Source organism: Stegodyphus dumicola, chromosome X1 (genome assembly GCF_044657685.1).
Source record: "Stegodyphus dumicola isolate Sdum_Otavi_A_Nest chromosome X1, ASM4465768v1".
Lineage (NCBI taxonomy): Eukaryota > Metazoa > Arthropoda > Arachnida > Araneae > Eresidae > Stegodyphus > Stegodyphus dumicola.
In genome coordinates this window covers 120,137,240-120,162,875 of record NC_140780.1, presented here as the reverse complement: position 1 = coordinate 120,162,875, position 25,636 = coordinate 120,137,240, and the positions used below count along the sequence as shown (strand labels likewise).

General features: G+C 35.6%; 1 protein-coding gene across 1 annotated transcript in view; it reads left to right on the top strand.

Moving 5' to 3' along the window:
* LOC118189877 (uncharacterized) overlaps positions 1 to 24,984 on the top strand; it is a 105,575-nt gene extending 80,591 nt beyond the window's left edge. Inside the window, exons 3-5 of the mRNA XM_035360570.2 lie at positions 3,649 to 3,791; positions 17,702 to 17,849; positions 24,697 to 24,984. Coding sequence (XP_035216461.1) covers positions 3,649 to 3,791; positions 17,702 to 17,849; positions 24,697 to 24,976 — 571 coding nt within the window. The 3' untranslated portion in view covers positions 24,977 to 24,984. The remainder of the gene's footprint in view (positions 1 to 3,648; positions 3,792 to 17,701; positions 17,850 to 24,696) is intronic.
* Positions 24,985 to 25,636: the final 652 nt, after the last annotated feature.

Here is a 25,636-nt window from a genome sequence, read left to right as displayed (position 1 = left end):
ATAATGAACCACAAGTTTTGGACAGAATTTATATTAGAATTATTTCTTGTTAAGGAAGTACCTTTTACTTCAGCTTTGATTAAAATGTTAGGAATACACATTCGTTTTGCGGCATTGTGCCCTGTCTTGTATGAAAAGACAGTTTTTATTAGAATGATGAACTCATATTTGGAGCATAAGTCGTGTTAGGCTTTCTATACTTCAGACCGTCAATTACGTTGTATGCTGTACAGTCTGTTCAATACCCCCTACCTTAAATATGTATTCTTGTCCCCTCGCAAACATGGTTTACTATTTCTTAAGTAGAGAAGATTATAGAGATTAAGTAGTAAGAGTGTTAGCACTTGTATGCCGTTTAATTTGTTTTGGGAATATTGCGTGTTCTGAATAGGAACAGGGAGCTTACTCAAGCTATGTGTCAAATATGTGTGGAATGGACGACACAAGCAGGAAGGGTTACATTTACCCTTTATTGTCCACGATATTACAGATGCTCCCGCACTTCGGGATACAAAGACCAACCACTTGTGGTCTGAACGCAAAAATATAAAAACTACTAACTAACTAACAATAAGAGTTAACTTCGAGTACTTTACACAACTGTTTAACACTAAGACTGGCCTTTTAAATTTTTACGTATATAGTACGCACACCGCCGAAACTACAATACGTATTAAATATCAAGAGGACTAAACCTCTGGCCTTAAAGGCAGACAGCAACTGATTGAAAACTCATGCGGAATACAGTGGCAAGGCGACTCACTTTGCCTCTCTATCTAAATTTTGGCAAAAAGCCACAAGTTAAATACTTGGGCGTTAGCAAGTACAATTTACATAAACAAGTTAACGCATTTAATTCTGGCCGGAAGAGAAAAATAAGAAAAGATACTAAAGTTTAAAATAAAATAAACCTTAGGTAAAACTTAAGATCCTTACAAGAGTAGCAGAGAAGATCGTATTAAAACATATCTAAAGATAATGAATCATATTCATTGACATTTTTATGAAGAAAGATTTGCATGTTAAAACATAAAATTTTAATTATAATTAAAAATAAAGGCAGCAATGAGAAACTGAACAGTATTCATTTAGATGCAGTAAAATCAATGAATGATTTACTTTGCTTATCCCGCTCTGTAATATAAGATTTTCAGCTTTAATATATCGTCTTTTACCCATAACAGATTAATTCTGACCTTTTTTCGAGATTTCAAGTTTTCAGTTCATTATTGAATAACTCACTTCTCTCTGCCCTAGCTTATATTTCCAAACGCAGGGAAATAAATTAGTTTTCCTTTTTAAATCAGATGCATCCCTGTATATAAGGCATAATTTCATTAATGTTCTTTGTGTCCTCGCTATCAGTTTCATTTTTTTTTGTAACATGTTTCTTTCCAGTTTTTCAATCAGTCAGTTTCAAAGTTTAGTTGTAAAGCTTGTTCTTGTATAAAACCTTTAGAATAAAGTCACGTATTTTTTTATTAATATTGAATTCTCTGTAATTTTCTTCTCACTATAAAAATTTTGAATTGCAGGATTTTAAACAATGTACAAAGATGAGAACAATATTTAATTTTCCTAAATTATATGATAATGTCACATTTAGGTCATTAACAAATTCATGTTTAAAGTTAAAATCAAACAAACAATTTCATTAATAAGGATTGTGACCAAACCTAACCCTCACACAAACTTTCCAGCGATTCCCTGTGCTTTCAATGAAGGTGATCAACTACAGCACGCCCGAGAGCATACCAGAGATTTTCAATGGGAACATCGGAGAATACGGTGACTGCTCCATAAAAAAAATAAACTCGCTCTCCAGGTACTCGTAATCATTGTTGTCTCGATTTGAACCGGCATTATCATCCACAAGGAGGAACTCAAGGTCAATTGCTGTAGCGTAGAATATCACATTTAGAAGTAGGATATCATTCGATACTGTCTTTAAAGAACAGAACCGTATTTACAGATGTACAGCTATGTGAGATACCCCATCGAAATTCCAGCCCACACAGTGATACTGTCTCTCCTAAATGAATGATGTTCTGGACCTGATTACATATGCCTCATTCTCGCAAGATCTTTACATTTGATTCAGGGAAATATGGACTCTTCCGTGAAAAGGATGTTGCGCCAATCTGAGACAATCCAATTCAGATGCTGACATCAGCACTTTAATCTTGCTCCTTCGGACTGGGCGGCTGGTGGAAGGCAAACGCTTGGTACTCTGGAATACAGTCCCTTTATACTATGGAGCAAAATTATGGCAAATACTGTCTTACCAAAATGATCCTGCAACCATGGATGTAACAGTTCTGGAGATCACTCTTGGATTCCGCTTGTCAGCTCTAGAAATACATTTTCCTTCAAAAAGGATGGTAACCCTTTGTCGACCGGGCACAGATCTCCAGATAACTATTGGAGTTATTTGAAATTGTGTCCACATTCGAGAAATTTCTGAATGATAACACCAAAGAAAAGAATGACATTTTTTATTGACTGCCGTGTTCCCAAACTTATGACATCCCGACACCATTCAGAATCTGCCATTCGTCTTCCTTCAGCCGCAGATACACGAATATTTTCAAAATTTGTCTTGCGAAAGTTATAAATGCTTCGTATCGGCATTTAAAGATCCTCAGAATGCTGACATCCTTAATGACTGCCTTTGAGCAATCGTGATTGGCTGTAACATACGATATTTGCATATTGCCATCAGCATCCGCAGCAATTTTCAGCCACTCAAATTCAACTTCTCTTTCGAAAATTGTTAATTTGCCTTGTTTGCTTAATTTGGAAAGCCAGTGTATAATTTATAAGCCAGGGAAGCCATATAAAAATTAGATTTGGTAATATTTACAAATTTTTATAAAAATTTAGAAATGCAAAAATGCACACTTGCTTCACATTTAGCATTTTTGTAACTCGTAGCATATATCTGCAATCAACGATTGCGAAACTAAAGGCCGAATAAGGATATTCGGGGTCATGGTATATATTTACATAACCTCGAATACCTATACTGATAAAAGGTTCATTTCATATACCTTTTTAAGATTTATCTACAACGCATCTTATATTAATTTCCAGATTTGTAGATTTACTGTAAAACATTATTAGAACATAAGCTTTGATTTGAAAAACTACTATTAGTTATGTACGAAAACATGAGGCAGGATGAATTTAATTCTTTTTTTGTATATTTCAAAGTAAAACATTTTGTCATTTAAAGCTCTAGCACGTAATACTTAATATTTTGCACCTTTAATTTTGTCGCTTGTTTATGTTTGTTTATGCCATGAGACAGAAAATTTCCTATTTCTATGACAGTTACTTAAATTTATTTGCTTTGCTTGTGTTTTGATTAAATTATTACAAATAAATACGTAGCTAGATCTTAATATTTGTCTCTGAATTTCAAGTTAAAATAAATATTTTTAATTGTTAAACTTGCATAATGCAATATTACACTTTTAAAACAGTTAATATGTACTGAAAAAATAATTTCTGTGCGATCTGAAAATCATTCCAAGCAGCTATCTTGTTGATATGAGATTTAGAAAAAGACTGAAGAGTGTTTACAACTTTAAAATTAATGTGTATTTTTCCCACCTTCTGCACTAACTAATATTCTAAATTTTTCAGAAAACTACAGCATGGTGTTCGCTGCATTGATGATCACAGCTATCGCTGCTTTTCAGTAGTACAAAGAAGAATTTTCAACTCAGTTGTATCGGAGTCAAGACACGTCATAAACGATTTGTGCGTTCCAGGAAAGTTACAAGAAGGTAAATTTATAAGTTGAAATGTATAGAATAATAAGTAGAAAATAAATGTATAAAGAAAAATGAAAATGAGAATAAAATGCTGACGGCAGGAAACGGCAGTTTTTAAAATTTGTATTTTAAGGTAGGGCTATATTTCACATTTTTTAATAATTAACAATTTAGCATATTAAACGCTATAAGATATTTTTAAAATTAAAACTGAAAAATAGTTAGTCATAATATGCGCACTCAATGCGGTAATTGTGTAAGTATTTAAGAATATTAAAAGTATTCTACAACACATACAGCTTTCCATTTACTACATACACGAGATAAGTAAATTAAATAATGATGCTTTTTCCAAGAGCAATTTTATTTACATTTAAGCTGTAATAGGCTACTCAGTCTTCTTCAAAGCAAACCTCTGTGAAGTTATATATCACTTGAGGCGCTGATTCCACTCTTCATAACAGTTTTGGAAGCAAAACCGCCGTTATTAAATGCACCGTACAGCTCAGCGCATTGTTATGATAAAGCATCCAAGTCTTTTGAGTTCTGGTTTAACGTGAACCACCCATTTTTGCAACTGGCAATGAATATCACAGTCAATCGAGGATATGATCTCCCATGATTCCTGATCTTATCCATATTTTCATCAATTCTTTTTATTAAATATCTTCCAGAACAAGGATCACTTTTAATTAATTCCCTGGCCTCGCGAAAATCTGTGCTGTCGACAAAGCATGGTTTCCATACTCTTGCTGAATGTTTTAAAATGTTACGATCGCTTTGCGCCCAATTTTAAAACAAAATTTACTGACGTATCGTTATTTAAAACATAGATAACTTATTTTTGTGACTCGTGAAAAATGAAGTAACGTAGTAGATCTGAACTTTGTGAAGGTGCCGTTTGAACTGAAGAATATGAGAGGTTGGTCTTGATGCTATGTGAAGGGCGGGGTGATAACGGTACCCTGCACTGATAGCGCGACTCCATTCGTTAACTGGTGTTGTTTGAGTTTTTTAAGGCTGTATATTACTTACTGCATATAGAACTAAAATACATTTAATATAGAACTTCGAGAATATTCTGTTAAAAATAGATAACCATCGAAAAAATTATTGTGCTTATTGTCCTCATTATGTGAGGATCTTGGCAGCGGCCACAGTCTCTCTAGTCGAGAGTTTAAGAGCATAGAGTATTCTGAGTTCTTGCCTTGCCTAAAACAGTTTGCAGACTGAATTAGTCCTACCCTCTTAATTTTCTGGTTGTATTTGACGTCCTCTGATTCGTTATAGTTGAAACAATTTTAGAAGAGCAACAGAATCATTCGTCCATCAGACTGTCTGAAATCGAGAGGTTTTGGTGACAGAAACAGTGCAAAAAGTTAAAAGTCAATGGAGACGTAACTGAACGAGTTATTGCTTCTGCAGTATTAGAGCCTGTCGTCTCGCATTTCGTAATAGCTCGAGCACTGGGTCCTGTGGGGAAGCGCACACATGATTTATCTTTATTCACATGATTTATCACATGATTTATTTTTAGTCTGCTGCAAGGGCAACCACTCTCACCTGCCGTGTAAGTCACTGCGTAATCAGTCTTCTTACTTTCTTTACAGATTTCATATATTAATCTGGTTTTATTACATTAAAGCAGCAGTTTTCAGTGCGAAACCAAGTACTTATTAGAAGCGAAGGCTTCGCAGGTATGTTACAGGAATTTGCTAAGAATCAAAAGCAGTCAATATTAAAAAATAGCTGCCAAGTATGCTTTACGATTAATGCATTATATTTTTGATAAAAAATAATAAGATCATAAAAAATAAATATAAATTGATTTAGTTATAGAATTTTATAATTTTAATGAGTTATTTAAAAGAAATTAATATACTAAAATCCTCCGAGTTTCCATTCCACTTGTTTTCAGCATTTATGGACACATTTGTTAATGATCCAGCAGAACCCAGGTAATATTATAAGATAAAGCCACATACCCTCACATTTAAAGGTATTTTTTATATGTACCTTCTTGTTTAAAAAGTAGAGAATAGATGGAAATAAACCTAGAAAAATTTAATAGCAGTTTTTACTCTTATTAGATAGCATTATTTACTTAACCTGACGTTTCCGAATTTCATTCAGAGAGAGGAAGAGTGTATAACAGTGAGAGAAAGAAAGCGACTTCTGAAATTAGCCTTAATATTCAACTTTATAAGCTGTAGCGTTGCGCGCCTCCAACTTGCACGCAACCAAGAGGTGACTGTGAAAACTGGATAAAAGACAGAGTCTTGTGAAGGGTTTAAGTCCCTTTTTATTCAACGTAATAAATTACAAGTGCGTGCTCTTGACGCTCACAAACTGCGCCAACTCGGCGGTCAAATAAAAATAATAACCTGAAAAGAAACTAAAGACAAGACTCTAACTACGAGGCTCTCTAAAAGTAACTAACTCACCGCGTTTTACAATACCGCTGCTAATTCAGCAAACTTGAAGATTACTTGAACGATTAACACTACTTCCAGGCAAGCACACAGGCCGAAACGCGGGGTTCTTCAATTTCTGGCCAACTACCTCCGCGCTCGTGAAGTAAGTAAGTAAGCTCGTGAAGCTAAATAAAGTAAAACACCTCGAACTCGTTTCCTTTCTATTTAAATCAGAATACTTCCGCTGATAATTTGAATCCTCGCGCGTTCTACTAAAATTTACATACTCTGGCATTGGCAGTTCCAGGGGAAAAGTAAGGCTTGACAGGAAAGGTAGTTTAAACTTAAAATAAATGTTAGTTAAAATAAATATAAACCCTACATTTGCCGCTGCCAGAATTTGGAAAACTTGGAAGCAGGTCCTACAAACGACCTGTTGTAAGTTTCTATAATTCTGAACTAACTGTCGAGAACCTCGTTTACACAAAAAAAATCTTATGTAACAAATTGTATACTAAAATTCTGTGTATACTTATAACTTTCTCTTCTTACAGCAACTTTTCCTGGACTTCATCAATCAATCTTGGTCTTTTCCTTCCAGCATATGAAAGGAATAAGTATCAGTATCTTTCTAAATACATTATAATTTACACTTTCTTGACACAATAAATTTTTTTTTACACGATTCGTTTTTCTTAGTTATTGCTTACTTCACATTCATTCAATTTTTCAAGCATTAATTTAACTTTACCCTGGCTCTCCACCATGTGTGGTGTCAAACGGGAATATTCGTGTTTTAGTCTTACAACACTTCCCCTAACCACCATGATTTGTTAGAATTCAACGACCAAATAGACACACCTTACTCGACATTCTACAACTCAATGAGCTACTTTAATATTCTTAAAAATTCAAGTGTAGGTGGAGAACCCTACAAAACACATTCATTCTAACTTCCCCCTCATTCATCTTTAAACATGCAGGCTTTCGCTCTAAAGCATGACTTTATCTACAATTTAATACTTAAATTTTGACTTCATTGCTTTTGAGCATTTACTTTTAGCATCTAAAATTTTATGCTTCTAGACTAAATTCTACTTTTACATAACATTCAAGTATTTACGTACATTTACAAAATTTTAATACATATAATTTTTACAATTTACCATACAATGAATAAGAGAAAATAAATTTTTACTTTACTCATTCTTCGCCAAGCTGGCGGCACTGAAACTAAAATTCTTATTAATACAAGAATACGAAGTTATTTTTATCTTCGGCCACATTTTGGCTTTAACATAACAGAATTAGTCTTTCGACCAACAGAAAATGCTTGTTCTTAGCTTTTATACTTAAAGAAAATAATACTTTTGCCTTAGCTAAATAAAGTAAAACAAAACTAAGTCTCAACCGAGACATATTGACTTTCGTCAAAACATAGGACTTCGTACTTATGCATAACATTTCGGAACAAAAGAGAAAAAAAATTTTATAGAAGGTTTTAACTTATCTTTGAGTTTTCGATGCTTGAAACTCCGTCATTCTTTTGTGGCAATATTGTTCCCAAGTTATCGGTTTCATGGACGTCAATCTTCTCCTTACTGACCTCCGAGTGTCGTCCACATGAGTTTTTCTTTTGCGTCCTCTGCATGCTGGCCTCTTGGCGGAGTAATCGTCTGGTTGTTGGCATTTCCGTTTTTCCCTGGGACGGCTGGTCTTGACGTCCTCCGGTCTGGAGTCCTTCTTGAATTTCTTCTCTTCCTGATATTTTTGTTCCTCCTGTTGCCGTTTCAGTTTCCGGAACGGCGGCCTTGCTGGCACCTGACTCTGTGGCCGTGTGCGCGTTCTTCTTGATGTGTAATTCCTCCTGCCATCCTTTGTAGGTGGTGTTTTTCTTTTTACCACGGTTTCTTTACCCGGTTCATCTGTACTTTTGTTTTTCTTAAACGCTGGAGTTTGATAATCATTTTTTCGTTTTGATACCGACGTCCGGGTTGTAGAAGTGCTAGGTCTCTCTTCAGTTCTCCGTTTCTTGGGTGGTGGAATAGTTGTTGCAGTCTCTGGCCCTTCTATTTCGTTTAGACTTGAGTCCTGCAAGAAACTTTTAAGGATTTCAAAATCATTTGGATTATAGTATTTTTTCACCTGGTCGGGACTTGCTTTACAGATTTCTCCTCTCTCGTTCTTAAGATCTAATACTACTCCTTTGATTTCCTGAATTACATAGGGACCTTCAAATTTTGGAGCTAGCTTTGCCGTAAAATTGTCTGGGGCACTTGATAAAGAAAATTTCCGCTTCAATACTTTATCCCCAACTTTAAAATCTGCTTCACGGCGTTTTCTATCATAATATACTTTCTGCCTATTTCTTGCCGTATCCGAGCTTTTAAGCGCCTGATCAATCAGCTTTTGCACATCTTTTTGTTTAAACTCCTGCTCTCTTTGTTGCACAAAGAATAATTTATCTAAAGGCGTAATTAATTTTCGGCCTAAAAATAATTCTGCTGGGGTTTTTCCCGTAGTATCATGATTTGCCGTTCTTAAAGCATAAGCTAATTCATTTATGTAACCATCCCAGCGCTTGTGATGTGTGCTTACGTAACTGCGAATTATTTTTACTATGTTTTTATTCACTCTTTCTGCTATGTTTGCCTGTGGTCTATACGGAACCATTTTGATATGGCGTATGCCAAGTCCAGTGCAAATATTTTCAAATATTTGGCTAACGAATTGTTTACCGTTATCTCTAATGACTTTTATCGGTGCACCGTATTTTAAAATGTATCTGTGTAAGAATGCATCTGCGACTGTTTTGGCTGACGCGCGTTTAAGTGGAACAATTTCTGTCCATTTTGAAAAATGATCTACTATTACTAAAAGAAAACGATTTTTATTTAACTCGCTCTGGGGAAAGGGACCAAGAAGATCTATGCCTAAAATTTCATTCGGAAATGTAGCGCGAATGCTATTTAAGTACCCGGCCGGACTGTAATTAATATCATTTATTAACTGACATTGATTGCAGGACCTGACATACGCCGTTACTATTTTGTATAATTGCGGGAAATATACCGCCTCGCGTACCCTTTTTAAAGTCTTTCTGACCCCTAAATGGCCCGCTGTTTTCGCGTCGCGTAATTCCTTCAAAATGCTTAATCGAAGCGAGGCTGGGATGACTGGTTTGTACTCAAGATTTTCGTTTGTTGTTTTCGTATAAAATAATAAATTATCTATTATTTCATAGTTTTCTGCTCTATTTCTTTTCGCATCGATGTCTGTGTGCTCAAAGCTTTCGGGGTCTTTCAAATATGCATAGATATTTCCAAATTCAGGATCAGCTTTCAGTTCAGTAATAATCGTATCTCTAGAATCTAAAATTTTTGAAGTCAACACAGCGCATTTAAGTTCATTTCCTTCATCGTCCAGTTTTATACGAGAAAGTGCGTCAGCTACATTTTCCTTACCCGGTTTATATTTTATTCTGATATTATATTCTTGGAGTTTTAAAGCCCATCTTATTAACCTGGGCGTTAGGTTTTTCCCCGAGTAAAGTCTACCAACAGCCGCATGATCCAAAAAGACTGTTACTGGTGATTTGCCGAAATAAACTCGAAATTTGTGTACAGCCATTAATACGGCTAATGTTTCTCTTTCTGTATCTGTATAATTCCTTTGTGTCTGATTCAATGTTTTACTAAAAAATGCCAGAGGATTGTTATTTTGCATAAGAACCGCACCCACCGCATAGTCTGACGCATCTGCTGCAATTTCCAGGTTACGTCCCCCTCCGGGAATTTTAAAACAGGGGCATTAATGAGCGCTTCTTTTAATCTTTCAAAAGCTGTGTTTGCTTCTGCTGTCCACGTAAATTTACCCCTTTTTCTTTTGATTACTAAGAGTGGTTCAACAATATTAGCGAAATCTTTTATGAAAGATCGATAGTAAGAACATAACCCAAGGAAAGAAGAAAGTTTCTTGGCGGTGTTGGGCGGTGGGAAATTCTTGATAGCTTTTATTTTTGAATCTTGCGTTTCTATACCCTTTTGCGAAATTTTATAACCGAGATATTTAAGTTCTTTAGTTGCGAACTTGCATTTTGAGGCGTTAATTGTAAGACCGGCCTCTTTTAATAATTTAAAAACTTGTTCTAGATCATTAATGTGTTGTTCCAACGTACTACTCGTTATAATTATATCATCTAGATAAATTAAAGTTGATTTTCCTAGGACAGGCTTTAGAACAATGTCCATAGCTCTCTGGAATGTTGATGGGGCCCCACACAACCCAAAGGGCATGCGTAAAAATGCATAAGTGCCCGAATTTGTTATAAACGCGGTTTATTGTATGTCTTTGGGTCTCATAGCTATTTGATAGTAGCCAGACGTTAAGTCCAAAGTAGACATGTATCTTGTCGATTTGATCTGTCTAATGATCTCGTCTATAACCGGCAAAGGGTAAACTGGAAATTTAGTAATACTATTTAGTTTTCTGTAATCAATGGCAAACCTCCAAGCCCTTTTATCCGAAGGAGGAAACTCGTTCTTTTTCCTACATAGTACGACTGGACTCGCGTACTCACTATTTATGGGCGTTATTATTTTATTCTTTAACATCTCCTGAATATGTTCTTCGATGATTACGTCTTTTTGTTTGTCGTACCGATAAGGTTTAGTCCTACAAGGTTTTTGGGCATTTAATTGAATCTTATGCGTGACTATTTGACAATTTCCTGGTTTTTCTGAAAACAAATTAGAAAAATTACTCACCACTTGCTGTATTGCTTGCCTTTCATGGTCATTCAGATGGCTAAGGTCCACTTGCGGTGTCTCCACAGGTTCCACCACCCTCTGGTCCATCTCCAGTACCACGGAACTGTCTTGAAAATTTAATTTGGCCCTCGAGGCCCTTAAAAACTCCATACCTAAAATAAGAGGATTTTGCAGATTTTTCACTATAAAAATTAATACTTTGAGGCTTTCCTCTTTTACCTGTAAGTTTAATGATAATTTCCCGATGCAGTGACATGTTTTTCCTTGCGCCGCTATAATTTCCGTATTTTTGGTTTTAAATAATCGTACCCTATAAAAATTCTTTTTGAAGAAATTTTCACTCATAAAATTTCCTTCTGCTCCTGTATCGATGAGGGCTTCTACTGGTACATCGCCAACCAGGACTTGTATAATTGGTAGCTGTGAGTTTTTTACGATGACCGTATTTAAATGTCTATTTGAGGGTTTTTTTTAAACTTCCGGGGTCTGGACCCTCCCTTTCACAGGCCCCTCTACTTGTTTAAAGCTTTCCTTTCAATCTGTGCCTTCTTGGTACGCGGATGTTTATTTTCGAATTTTCTTTTTGGGTCTTGACCTTCGAGTTTCGATGAGTTAGCTTGATAGCTCTTTCCCCCATAAGAGCGATTTCCATTTCTGGTTTCCTCATTTGAAGATTTCCTTCGGGTACTTTGAGAATACGTTGCCCCTCTGGCTTTTTCCGCTATTCTGCGATTTTGAAACTTCACCGCCAATTCGAAGAGCTCCTGCAATGTGCTTGGGTTTCTAATTTCAAAGTAGTCTTGAACAGCGGGTAACAATCTTGGTAAGATTATTTCAATAATCTCCGCATCGGGTTTCTTCCCATAGAGCATATCCGTCAGCTTAATTTTTCGTAGAATAAAGTCCGTCAATTCTGCTATATCTCGTTGATAGAAACTATATAGTTCGGCTTCCAGCCTTGCGCGATCTTTCACTATGGCGAAGGCCTCTACTAACGATTTTTTGAAATTTTCAAATGTATATGTCTGGCTTCCAAATTCCCCTAATAAAAATTTGCCTATATTTTTTTCCACCATAGCGCGGCCTGTTCTCTTAGTGCGGATGTGGCGATGGCAACTTTTTGTCTTTCAGGAACAGGGTAGAGTTGAAAGTGGTTTTCTAGACCTTCTAGAAATACCGCCACCGAATTTTTTCCGTCGAAATGGACGTTTGGCTTGATTGACGCTCTCAAAGTCTGGACCAGGTATCTAAATCCTTCCAATTGGCTTGTCATTTCTTGGTGTTGTCCAGCGGTTTCCATCCAATTTTCGGCCATTTCAGTTCGATAAGTGTTCGGGCGCCAATGTAGCGTTGCGCACCTCCAACTTGCACGCAACCAAGAGGTGACTGTGAAAACTGGATAAAAGACAGAGTCTTGTTAAGGGTTTAAGTCCCTTTTTATTCAACGTAATAAATTACAAGTGCGTGCTCTTGACGCTCACAAACTGCGCCAACTCGGCGGTCAAATAAAAATAATAACCTGAAAAGAAACTAAAGACAAGACTCTAACTACGAGGCTCTCTAAAAGTAACTAACTCACCGCGTTTTACAATACCGCTGCTAATTCAGCAAACCTGAAGATTACTTGAACGATTAACACTACATCCATGCAAGCACACAGGCCGAAACGCGGGGTTCTTCAATTTCTGGCCAACTACCTCCGTGCTCGTGAAGTAAGAATATCACACCTCGAACTCGTTTCCTTTCTATTTAAATCAGAATACTTCCGCTGATAATTTGAATCCTTGCGCTTTCTACTAAAATTTACATACTCTATCATTGGCAGTTCCAGGGGAAAAGTAAGGCTTGACAGGAAAGGTAGTTTAAACTTAAAATAAATGTTAGTTAAAATAAATATAAACCCTACAAAGCAATATAATCTTTTTCTATAAAATTTTGGTTTAACTTGGGAGATTTTCTACTTTTATTAAAGCGGTGGAATTTACAACAATTAAATTCATACAATGCCAGATTAAGACTCTCTGGGATCATAGGCACGGAGGTCTTGCAGGCGCCTCAGTGCTAGCTTTCCTTGTTTTCGTGAGAGAAAAAGAGAGTTATGGGGAGATATAGGATGGTTTACGAAATGACCTGAGACCTTATCATATTCGGTAGTAAACAGGCTGCAAATACAACTGCGTTAAGGCATTTTATTGAATGTTTGTAATACCAGTACATCTCTGTAAAAAAAATATAGTCAAATTTAGTCAAATTTAAGTAAAACATTTCGCTAAAAATTGAAAATAATATTTATTCCAGCAAAATGCATGTAATAAAGTAGGGTAAGTTTTTCCAATGTTTAATTATTCAATGATTATTTATCATTAATAATGTTGTAGTGTTCTGGCTAAAATATAGTTCTTTAGAACTGTATAGCAAAGATTATGTAAGTTCCTGTTGCGTAAATAACAACTCCAAAGAAAGGTTAAGATACCCTTTTAACTCAAATAATTTCACAGATGGCTCCTCTTGGGTGTATGAGAAGCCAATACCTTTGGCTTAAAATAGACACTTTTGGTTTAAAATAGAAAATGTAAATTTAAACAAATGATAAGTAAAATAAACAACCTAAGCTCCACAGACCTTGTTTACTGCGTAGTTGGCTCTTAGCTAAAATCACACCCGACCATAAGCTTGCAAGCTTTAACAATAACATGGCCGAAAGGCAGAGCACACTCTCTCCAACTGAAGTAGCTCAGATCTCAGCTGAAATAGCAGTTTCTCCCTATTTTGCATAAAGCGTAAAATTGAAAACAAATTTTGGCCGGAAAGTATAGGTATGGACATGAGGAAGTAAAGCTATTTCTAAAAACAAAAATAACTATTAGAAAAATAAACTATTAACCTACAATGGTATTTCTATTTTGAAACAGAAGCTCAAAATAACTCTACTTGATAAAAGTAAATTTTTGAGAATTTTTAGATTAAACGAAAGCACACATTGTTAACATTCTTACGTGAGATCAAGCTATCAAACTAAACTGAAAAATATACATTTTAGAAAAGGTAAAATTTGATATACACATTCAAAGTCTATAGGAACAGAAAGTTAAGTACTATCATGTAACTCTGGCAGACTAAACATTTAAAACTAAATCAAACCTAACTGTAGCTCAGATAATAAAAATATCTGTAGTTTATATTTATATATACACTCTGAGACAAAAATAAAAACGACTCACCACGAGCACTGAGAAGACATAAAGCAAATTAGGCACAAATTGATATGCATACAGGTTTCGATGGAAAATGCAAAATTTTACATTTTGGCGACCAATGAATGAACAGTTGTCACTACAGCGCATCTGATCTGCGTAACTGGCAGGATAATTAAGAGGATAAATTATGATTCCAGGTCATAAATTCTTCACGAATTTTATTCCGTGTACTCTGGTACACAGTAACTATGCCTCGCATACAGGTGCCAAACGATACGCGCAAATGTCAGAATTTGAGAGAGGTCGTGTAGGTTGTTGGGCTGGTTGGTCTTATCGGTGTGTGTGTGTGTATTTAATTATGGCAAAGCACACTAGGGCTATCTGCCTAAGGGGAGGGATGCCTTTCGTGGAGGACTTTCTAAGGGAAACTGGCTCGTATACACGTTACACATGGGGAAAACCACGAAAACGCCCATGCAGCCAGCCCGTTCGCTGGATTCGAACCTCGGACCGAACTACCAGTGTTCAGCGTCTTTACCGCTCGGCCGCTGGTGGGCTGGTCTTATCGGCGAATAGCTCGAAATTTGAGCAGGAGCGATGCCACGATTAGACGATGTTGGCAGTAATGGGTGAACCATGGCCGCAAACAGCGTCAAGAAGGAAGCGGTAGGCCTAGAGAAACGACAGAACGTTAAGACCGAGCAATCGTCAGAGTGGCACTCACAGCCCCAGATGCATCATTATCATCGACTGTACCTGCAACTAGTGTTTCAGTGACTGCAAGGTTCATTCATATACGGCTCACAGAAAAGGGAGCTGAGGTCACGGCGCCCCTTGCGCCGACTACCATTGATCTCTGTACAACGTCAAGCCCGTTTGCAGTGGTGTCGGGCTCATTCGCACTGGAATGTCACTGACTGGAGTAGAATAGTCTTCAGTGATGAGTCCCGCTTTGAATTGAGTCCCAATGACCAGCGAAGGCGAGTCTATAGACGCCCTGGACAGCGGTGTGATACCAACCTGACTGTCTTCCGGCAGACAGGCCGACAACCAGGAGTGGTGGTCTGGGGTGCTATTTCATTTCATCGTAGGCACCCTTTAGTTGTCATCCCTCGCAACCTTACAGCACAGCGGTACGTCGACGAAGTTTTAAGGCCCGTTGTGTTGCCCTTCATGTCACGTCACCCTGGGCTTACATTTCAGCAAGATAATGCCCGCCCCTACACTGCACATGTTTCTACTGCTTGCCTTGCCGAACATTACCTTGGCTAGCAAGGTCGCCGGATCTCTCTCCTATTGAGCTTGGAGTATTATGGGCAGGGCCCTCGAGCCAGCGCGGGACGTTGACGATCTAACGTGCCAGTTGGACAAAATTTGCACGATATCCCTCAGGAGGACAACCGCAACCTTTATCAATCGATGCCATAAGGGCCAGATGTGGACAAACGCGTTACTGACTTTTTCACTTTGTGGAGCTCTATCTCTTCAATAAATCATCCAATTTTTCTCAAACTGTAATCATTTGTTTTTCTGTACATGTACATCACGTCTACCGATTTTCGACCCATTCGGATAACTCCTTCTTGGTGCGTAGGTTTTTTTTTTTCTTTTCTTTTCTTTTCTTTTCTTTTTTTTTTTTTTTTTTTTTTTTTTTGTCTAAGAGTGTGTATATTAAATTAATGCAGACAGTAAAGCGTTCAAATTCAGTGAAAAGTATAAATTCTATACTTAAAATTTCATTATATTCTGTAAGTAAACTATTTCTTAATTATTATGAGGACACAAGAATTCTTTTCTGAGTTTAATGAGATCTGAGTAGCTATCCTTTTATTTTGCTCAATGTAACGGAAATGGAATATCTCTTATTTAAGTACGGTAGTATAAATATTTTAGAATATGAGAATGACTGTTTGATAAGGAAACTCTAAAAATGTTAAAAAAAGGTTAGGTGACTGAAGTCTTTTTAACTAAAATAATCTTTTCTTAATAGCGTAATTTTCTCTAACTCAACTGCGATGTCTGGCGTCATTTGGCAAATTTTATGAAATAGTCAAAAGAAGTGGATATAAGCAACAGGGAGGTTAGCAATAGGACCAGTGTCCTTATACTAAAAACTGTTTAATTTTTATGCAGGCTGTCATATAGTTCCATTTCAAATTTCAGAGGAGGAGCATAGTGATTGCCTTGAGTTATGAAAGATTGACTCAACTACTAATTTTTTACTAAATTGTACAATTTATCCTGTTCGGGTGAATCAGTGACGGCACAACTAACTAAACTGCCTTATTCACTTTAAGTAATAACTCACAAATATAATACAACTAGAATATGCATTACTACAGCTTGTTCATTTGCCAAGTGCATGTTCATTTGCCAAGTAGGCACTACCCGTAAACCGTACAACAGCAAAGTGAGACCCCTGGTTTCTTTTTTTAAAAAAAGCTTGCAAATACATTTAATGCTCCAAAAGAAATAGAAATAATGCATTATATATCACTTGCAGCAAATTTTAATAACATAATACATATTTATAAAATTTCATCAGAATGAGCCAAAAGTTTGCGTTTGGTTTGTTTAAGTTTTTAAAAAATGACAATAGGTTGAAAGAGAGAATAACATTCGGTTCATAATTTTTCGGATATTACAAAATTATCCCATAGAATTTTGCAAGCCCAATTAGACAACAAATAAGTACTTTATTCAGAACTTTTCAATTTCTTTATGAATATTAATACTTTTTCTAGCACTGATAGAAATCAACTTGGTTTGAAAGACGCTTCGAGACTAAGCTACATTGTGTCTTCTTCCAGTAACCTGGTTGCTATGCTATTTAATGCAATTATTGCTTCCTTTCCTTTCTCCATTAATAGGACCATAAAAATCCTTTTAGCACGTAGCTTCCCTCCGTCGTTAGTTTTCGGTTGATGCATATGATAAAAGGCTTTTGTCAATATTATTAATACATTTATTGCATTCGTTTGATGAAGGAACACTAATTATTGTCATTAACTTACGTTTAATTCCCTTATTGCTGTATTAGTTACACCGACTTGCTGCTGTATTTGATCTTGTGAAATTCATTTACTGGTTGCGGTGCTTCTAAGCCAATGCAATTTGTAACTTCAAAGAATGAAAAAAAAATGGTAGGCATTTTAATAGCTACCACATATTAACCTGTATTGGAAAGAATCAACTTAATTTTATTTTTGTGACGTAACGTTACGATACATCGTTAACGAAGCATTTTCATATTACTAATTCGAAAGAAAGTAATTTTTTCAATACTATGCCAATTTTTCCTTCAAACTTATAGTACATATTTAGGTTTATTGCTATTAGAATGATATGGCTGAACGGGATAATCTTTATTGGAAAACATGTTTGCAGCATGCTGAACTACACATTAACTGATTAGTACCACTTTATATATGAAATGCCTTTTTTAAAAAATGTGTTGTTAAAATTTGCTGAAATGTGTGCTTGAAACGCATTATTTGCGATACTAAAATGCTCTAATTTCTTATTTATAAAATATATTTCAGATTATTTGAGGTATGCTCCATGTTTGAAAAACGTCTCAATAGATATTCGAAAATGCGCGTATCAATACAAGAGACTGAAGAACAATCATGGTGACCAATTCACAGATCAAGCGAAAGATGTCAATGATAGGTTGAAAATGCACTGTTGGTAAGAAAGTATTTTTGGTTCATAGTTCATATGAAGAATTTTATTATGCAAATTTGTGATGTTTTACTTTATAATTTAATATAGTTAAAATAATTTTCAATTGAATTTCATTTTAAGCTTTTGTAATAAAATTCATTTTTGCTATGGATATTTATAATTTTATTAGTTAAAGTTTTTTTAGTTTTAGTAAATTTGAGTTATTAAATAGTTTAATAACTGCAATTTTAAGTATGTGTGGATAAAACATTTTAATTATGTATGCAGTACCTTAGCAATTTATTATAAAAAGTTAAATTTAGAGTGTTTTTTTTTAGAATCCCAGAGAAAATGACTTTGAGCTATTGCATTTGATAAAACTGAAGTTGTTTCACGTAGAAATATCTATAGGAATATGAGGAAGAAATTACGTGTAAGAGTGAGTGAGTGACACTGCCACTAAGATGGCTTCCGACCGCGGAGGTGAATCAAAGTGAATTGTGTACCAATCCCAGCGGGGAAATCTACTAGCTGTAGAAACTCGCAAAAGAGAGCTTGGTGAGGTACATACGGAATGACCCATGATCTATCAGGAACTATGCGAAGCTGGTACGATGGATATTGTTTTCCCTGTTAACTTTCGGCAAAAAGCGAAATGCCATTCACTCGATCTCTGACATTCTACTTCGCCAGTTTCGTAACACGCTTGTGAAAGTTGCTCTTTTAACATGAGATTAAGTTTATTAAGTTCTTCTAGCAGTCCCCTGCCATTTGCTTCCTGCTTGATCAGAAACTGCGCGGCATCATTGCCTTGAGTATGTGCGGGAACACCTTCTAGAGTGGCCCTTTGTGCGACAAGCACAGCCAGAAGCTGTGTTTGAATTCGGTATAGCAAGTGGCTTCTACTCTTCTATCCTGCGACTGCTGCGAGGCTTGACTCCGAGTCATTGAGAATCGTGAATTTCTGCTACTGAAATGTGTTAGTATACCTAATTTAGTACAGCATTTAGTATAGTTAGTATAGCTAATTGTAGCTCTGACAAATAACAGCTCTGCCTGGTATACCCAATTGTTCAAGGCCTAGTTTCGTCTTCCACTAAATTTTCTATTCTACAGAAGCCACTTCCGATGCAGTTCTTCCCGTAGAGCCATCTGTGACTGGGTCATAATTGTTACTTAAAGTTGGTTCTTCGTTTATGTGGATGCTTTCGAAGACAATAAAAGCAGCTGGATGAAAGTTTTTGACCATGTGTTGCTCATCATAGTCCAGTAGTGAAAACTATGACCCCAAAATATGAACGTTTGACCCAGCCTAGTCAGCCTTGCGATAGTTGCTTCCCTATAGTTCCTGATCAGCCTTGTTAGATAGCTTGTGATAGTCTAAGGGAAGAAATCCTGCCAGTTGTAGAGCTAGTTCTGAGATAATAAGATAGACCCCACATATTTGGAGTAGCTGCTATATCTGCATTGAGAGCAGAGGCGTATCATGTGAGAGGTATGTTCTCTACCTCAGATAGCCGTTCCTTATATGATTACACTTTATGTGATAGTTCTATGCCAAATGTTAACAGCTTAGACAAGAAACCCCATATAAATGAAGCCATACGTTACACGTTATTGATTAATGTATTAAATTGCGTCTTGAGATTTAAGACATGTAACATCCAGGAAAGTAACATCCAGGATTTAAGACATGTAAAGATCCAGTCATCATCAGTTATCGAGTGTTAGCATATGATATTTCAACTGGGGCAGACATTTTATTGGTATACCTTGCAGGTTGGCCCACCAGCGGCCGAGCGGTAAAAGCCGCTGAACACTGGTAGTTCGTTCCGGGGTTCGAGTCCCGGCGAACGGGCTGGCTGCATGGGCGTTTTCGTGGTTTTCCCCATGCGTAAAATGGATAGGAGCCAGTTTCCCTTAAAAAGACCTCCACGGGGCATCCCACCCTTTCCGTGTAGTGCCTAAGGACGGAGCACGTAATAAGTAAATAATAATAATAATACCTTGCAGGTTAACACTTGGGTTATGTCTAAGATATTTGTTGCGTCCTATATGATTCCTGTATCTGTATAAAGCTTCAGTGTTCGGGGTCGATATCTGAAGTTTGTGTGCTGTAGCCCATTGGGGTACTACTATCTTGCTTCGAGTTTGTCCTTCTTTCTAACGATTAGCATAAAATCGCCCGTGTGGGCTATAAGCGGAGCACATTCTGCGCTCTGGAACTGATGAAATACCGAGTTAGCCACTATATTTCCCATGGTTGTTCCTAGGTACGACCCCTGCAGACACCCTGTAGAGAAATTTTGGACATAAATGTCACTGTCTGATATTACTTGTACGCATCGATCCCTGAGGTATGACCGAAGGATGGTAATAAGGCTGTGAGGTAAGCCATATTGTCCAGTAATTGTATTACGTCTGGCACCAGAAAAGTTAGATTACGATTAAAAATAGAAGATAGAAAGAATAGAAAATATAAGGAACTCTCCAGACTTTTATTCGAATCAGTTTTAAATCTTTAAGCTGAAGACATTTCAATCCTTAGCATTGATGTTCCCTTCATTCCTAAATTCAGCTTTTACTTTTTCAAATATTTCAAATAGTATAGTTTTCTGATTTCCTTCAGACCTATCAATAAAATCAAATTCTTAGTTATAAAATAAAAAAAAAATCAGATCGTCATTTATGGGCTTCTTATAAAATTTTTTGTGAATGCCGTTTGGCGTATATTGGACAAATTCGCTTATCTTTAAAATTCAGGATAAGCGAATACATACTACGTTAAAAGAGACAGAAAAAGGGTTAAATCCATCATGGCATTCCGTTGTTTTGACTAAACCATAGTTTTTGAGAGCCGAAATTAATTCCTCTTTAAGTTTGCATTTCTTAGGCGCTTCCGAAATTCTGATGTATAGCAACCTCGTAAATGACGTAGCTTTCACTCCTTTCCTGTTGAAATTGTAGAAAACTTGTTCCAAGCCCATTCACGTTTCTTTTGTCAAATCCACCAACTAACATAAAATATCGTCGCTAAACAATGCTTTGATCAAGTTGAATTAAGTTCCAACAAAACTGCAATGAGAAACAATTATATGCTTATTTGTGCTAGATTTTATAATTCTATTCATAATTCTATGCTTAAATTCTCTAGTATGAAGAAATAAAGGAAGGATATTTTCAGTTATATTTATAATCAGCTTACAACCGAATATTTTCAATGCGAAAACATTTCCTGAAAAGTTTTCGGTTGCAAGAAAGGACAATTTTAAAACCAAATAAATTCTGATCTCTCTTTCTAAAATCTCCTCTTTGTGCATATAAAGGATATAGTAAAATCTTTAAACACCGAAATAACTTTGGAAATATTTGGATAGAAGATGCATCTGACCACTTTAAAATGGCTATGTGGAATCACATGAGACCGACTGCAGCGCTCCTGGAAGTGAATTTGAGAAGTAAGGACACTTATCACAAAAACTATGAGACACAGCCAAAAACAGCAATACCAGACATGCAGAGGGTAATCGATATAGTATGAAAAGACGGCCTTCATGCATCAGCAATTTGAAAAGTAATCCTTAAATAAAGATTAGTCGCGTATTAATCCTGAAATAAAGATTAATAGAAACATCTAAAATAGTTATTATCATTATCAATAAACAAAAAATCACGCATTCGTTGCCATTAAACAAGGCATTAGCCTCAAGTAACCTATATGAACTTCAAAATATCAGAATCTAGAAATTTATTTTCAGAACGATAGGTAAGGGTAAGTTATCTCACAATGATAAAGCTGAATAAAGCTATCTTCCAACCGGAGGGATGACTTCGTGGTGGAATCTCTAAGCAAAACTAGCTCGTAATCACATTACACATGGGAAAGCCAAGAAACACAACCATACAGCCACCCCAATTATCTGGGTTTGAACCCGGATCTAACTGCTAATATTCAGAGGTCTTAATCACTCGGCTACTGGTCGGGCTCTCAAAACAGCATGCATAAACAGCATGAGCATGATGAGAGTAATCTAAATTATCAATATGTTTTGAACGAAACATACTTTATTCTAAACATGTTTTTGTTTCAAAGCAGTATCATAACCGCAAGCTCTACGATTTAGAAGCCGTATTACTTTTGTTTAAAAGACTTATATTTTATTTTTCTCTAATTTTTTATATTCTTAATATTTGTGTATAAAATACATCGTGTTCACTTGCATTTTTCAATTTAAACGTAACAAGAAGGATTTAAAACTACAAATTAGAATTTATTCTAGAAATTTTAGAGAAGAATATTTTGAGTTTTGCATACATTGATTTATTGGCTATCTTCATTTAATATTAGAAATTAACCTCACTGTTATTGTAAATAACAGTTAACAAAATCACTGTTATTGTAACAATTATTGTCGATTTTTATTAGGAATTACGAAATTTTATTAATGACGTCCTTCATTGTCTAAGCACAAATAGAACAATCACGGTGTTTAAGCACGATTTTCGCAAGCACATATTTGCAGATCGAACTGATTCATTTTGAAAATATGGTAGGATAAGTATAATTCGAGAGCAAGAGCTTTTCCATTTTCTGCTCTTCATTTTATACAGTTTTCGAGAGCGTTCAATTAAACAAATGTAAAAGAACTACACTGTACAAATGTTGTGATCTATACTAATTGCATAGATCTCATCAGTTATCTGATAAGGTCTTTGACTACAATAAGTTATATAATATTTTCTGTGTTTCAGTACCAAAATGCATCTCATAAATTATTAATACTGATGGAAATTTCTGGACTCAAAGGAGAGACATCAAATAACGAACTGAGTTGAAATAAACACAAGTTGGAAATATTCGATTTTTGTTACGGGTATTATTTTGTTTAAATTTAAAATGATAATTAACAACTCTACTAAATGATAATAAAATATTTCTTATAACGTCCGTTATAAAATAAATTCTAATTAATTGAAATGATTAATAATTAAAATTCAGTTACTGTCTTAAAAAGAGAATTTTAAAGATTTTACATAGTGTTTTGATTGTATTAAAACAGAAAGCATTCGATGCATCAAAGTTGAATTAATTAATTTAAGATACGATATTCCTTAATTAAAAATGTATGTGCTTTACTTTTAAGAAAGAGCTTTTAAATAATTAACTAATTTCTGTGAAAATGAAATCACTTTTGACAGTTTCATTAAAAAGATTCTTTTTAAATCGTTTCAAATTCATATGAAATTTAATTGCTACATTTTTAATCCTACCAAAATATAGCGAAATGGGAAAAAATTAATCTACTTAGTTGCCAGAAATAAAACCTGGGAAGAACTATGAATGCTTCGCGGCTTTACTTCTCGGCTACATTTGTTGGACAAGTCTAATAAGTATTTTCACAGCTTGCCAACTACAGTCATGCTATCCATGGTAATACCTTAGTTTGTGTGCAGGTTAATGGCTTTAGACTGGAGTCATATTTTTTATACTTGAAAATGCTTTATCCAAGTTGGAATTTTTGATGTACTTGGCACGAATAAAAATATTTCCATTCTTGAATTAGATATTTATACGTCACTTAAGTTTTAAAATTATTTCGAAGAATTTTAATTAGATTTTTGTAAATTAAGCTAATCATTGAAGGTAAGTAAAGTGTCATCCTAAAACAGTGCTCCGCAACCGGTGTGCCGCGGCACACTGGTGTGCCATGAGTAGGATATAGGTGTGCCGCAATCAAATACATGTATTTGACATTTTGCAATTTTTTATCATCTATTTAATACACAGTGACAATTTTTTTCCTTAATAATGTCTATTTTAAATGTTTTTATATGTTTTTTTATTTCACCGTTGTGTGATTGTGTGTGTGATTGTAAGTGTGTCAGCATTTGAATTTTTTCGGCACTTGCGGAAAACGACAATATGTCTTAGATATCAAGAGGACAAAGTCTCTGGCCTTAAAGGCGGACAACAACTGATTGAAAGCTCGCGTGAAATACAGAGGCAAGAAGGCTCACTCTCTCCCCATCTAACTCTGTTCTTGGCGAAAAGCCACAGCTTAAATACTTAAGCTTTAGCAAGTACAATTTGCTTAACCAAACTAACGGGTTTATTCTGTCCGGAAGTGGAAATGAAGAGAGGACAGTAAAATTTTTAAAATAAATAAACGTTAGTCAAACATAAGATCCTTACAATTTCGCCTCTCTACTCTAAAAATATTAATAAATTTTCTGGACTGCGCCATTTCTAGAATAATCCATATCATACTACTTAACATAACGATGATGGCGTTGCTAATTCGAAGCTCAAAATTTCGAGAACCGAAACCTTTCTCTTAATAAGCCTCCACATTGGATGACTACGCACTTTGCTTCTGCTACTCAGCGAAGGTAGACTGTGGCTTACTGCTTCCCTTCTATCGCAAAGGTATCGAAAGTGTAAATATTTTAAAATAGGCACGATTATATTCCCAAGTAAATTGCGACCACAAATAATAATGAAATAAAAATGAATGTTTAATCTGCCTCGGCTGCCATGTTTGCTGTTCATCATGGATCATTAACTACTCATTCAATATTTCTACCCAGTAACATCTAAATCTGCTTCATCACATTTATATGCCTTTGAGCTTAGAAAGCTGTAATAACGAAAACATTCAAATTTAAAAAACATCCAGCTAAACCAAGTTTATGATTTTCCCGATGAGACATAGAAGAGAGCATATAGTTTATAAAACTGAGCATGTTGCATTTATAAACGAGTTAGTGTTCACGTCGCATTTTAGAGAAAGTGGTTATGTTTTATTATGCTTGTTAAATAATATATAGTAATATATAGTAAATCTGAAACGGCAATCATTTTGTCTTGCAGTGTATTTACAGAATTTGTGGAATGCCAGCACAAGCATCTTTTACGCGACTGTGGAATTCAAGCAGAGCAATTTTTTCAGCGACATATGGATCGCATGTCTGGATCACTCATCAATGAACATTGTTCACTCTTTACTCATGGCTCTAACGCATGTGCTTTCGACAGAAATTCAACCCACAGGGTTTTTACAAATCGTCTTTTGTATATAGCTGTGTTCTGTATGGTATCTGCTCAATTAGTAACCTATCCTTATAAAAGGATGTTAATAAAATGTCTTTAAAACAGAAATTTTTGTTTAAATGTCAAATGAGTGGTTTCACTTATAAACGAACTAACGTGATCATATTATACTATTATGGTCAGTTAACTTCCGATAAAAGTACCGGCTTTCGACATATAAAAAAGAATGTGCTCCAGAAGGTATTCGTTTCGACGAGACGGAGTAAAATGAAAATTAATAACAATGTGTAATATAACATTTAAAAAAATGAAGAATTACGAAGCTGTTATATGTAAAATTCAATTGTGAGGTATTTCCTTCCTCCTCCCAGCATGCCTTCGTCGTGTAAGGGGTAGCACGCTCGGTGACTACTCGAAAGGGCTAAGTTCGAGTCCCGGAGAGGGCACTGCTCATTCTTCACGTATTCCGCATCAAAAATAATCTAAACAATGAACCAAATAAGTGGCATGTTGTAAAAACGGATTTACAAATTTTGTAATTTTAAACTAGAGGTGCATCTTACATCACATCAGATTGCATTTAGTCATGGCTATTACAGTATAAGGGGGTTGAATGTTTTCATCTTTTTCACTTTTTGTAATAAAGACGAAATTTTACCACATATTACAAAAATTGCCAGGTAACCAAATTCGCATAAAGAATAGTTTTGGTGAGAACATGATTTTGGAGAAAAATGAATGCCCTGAATTTATTATTTGC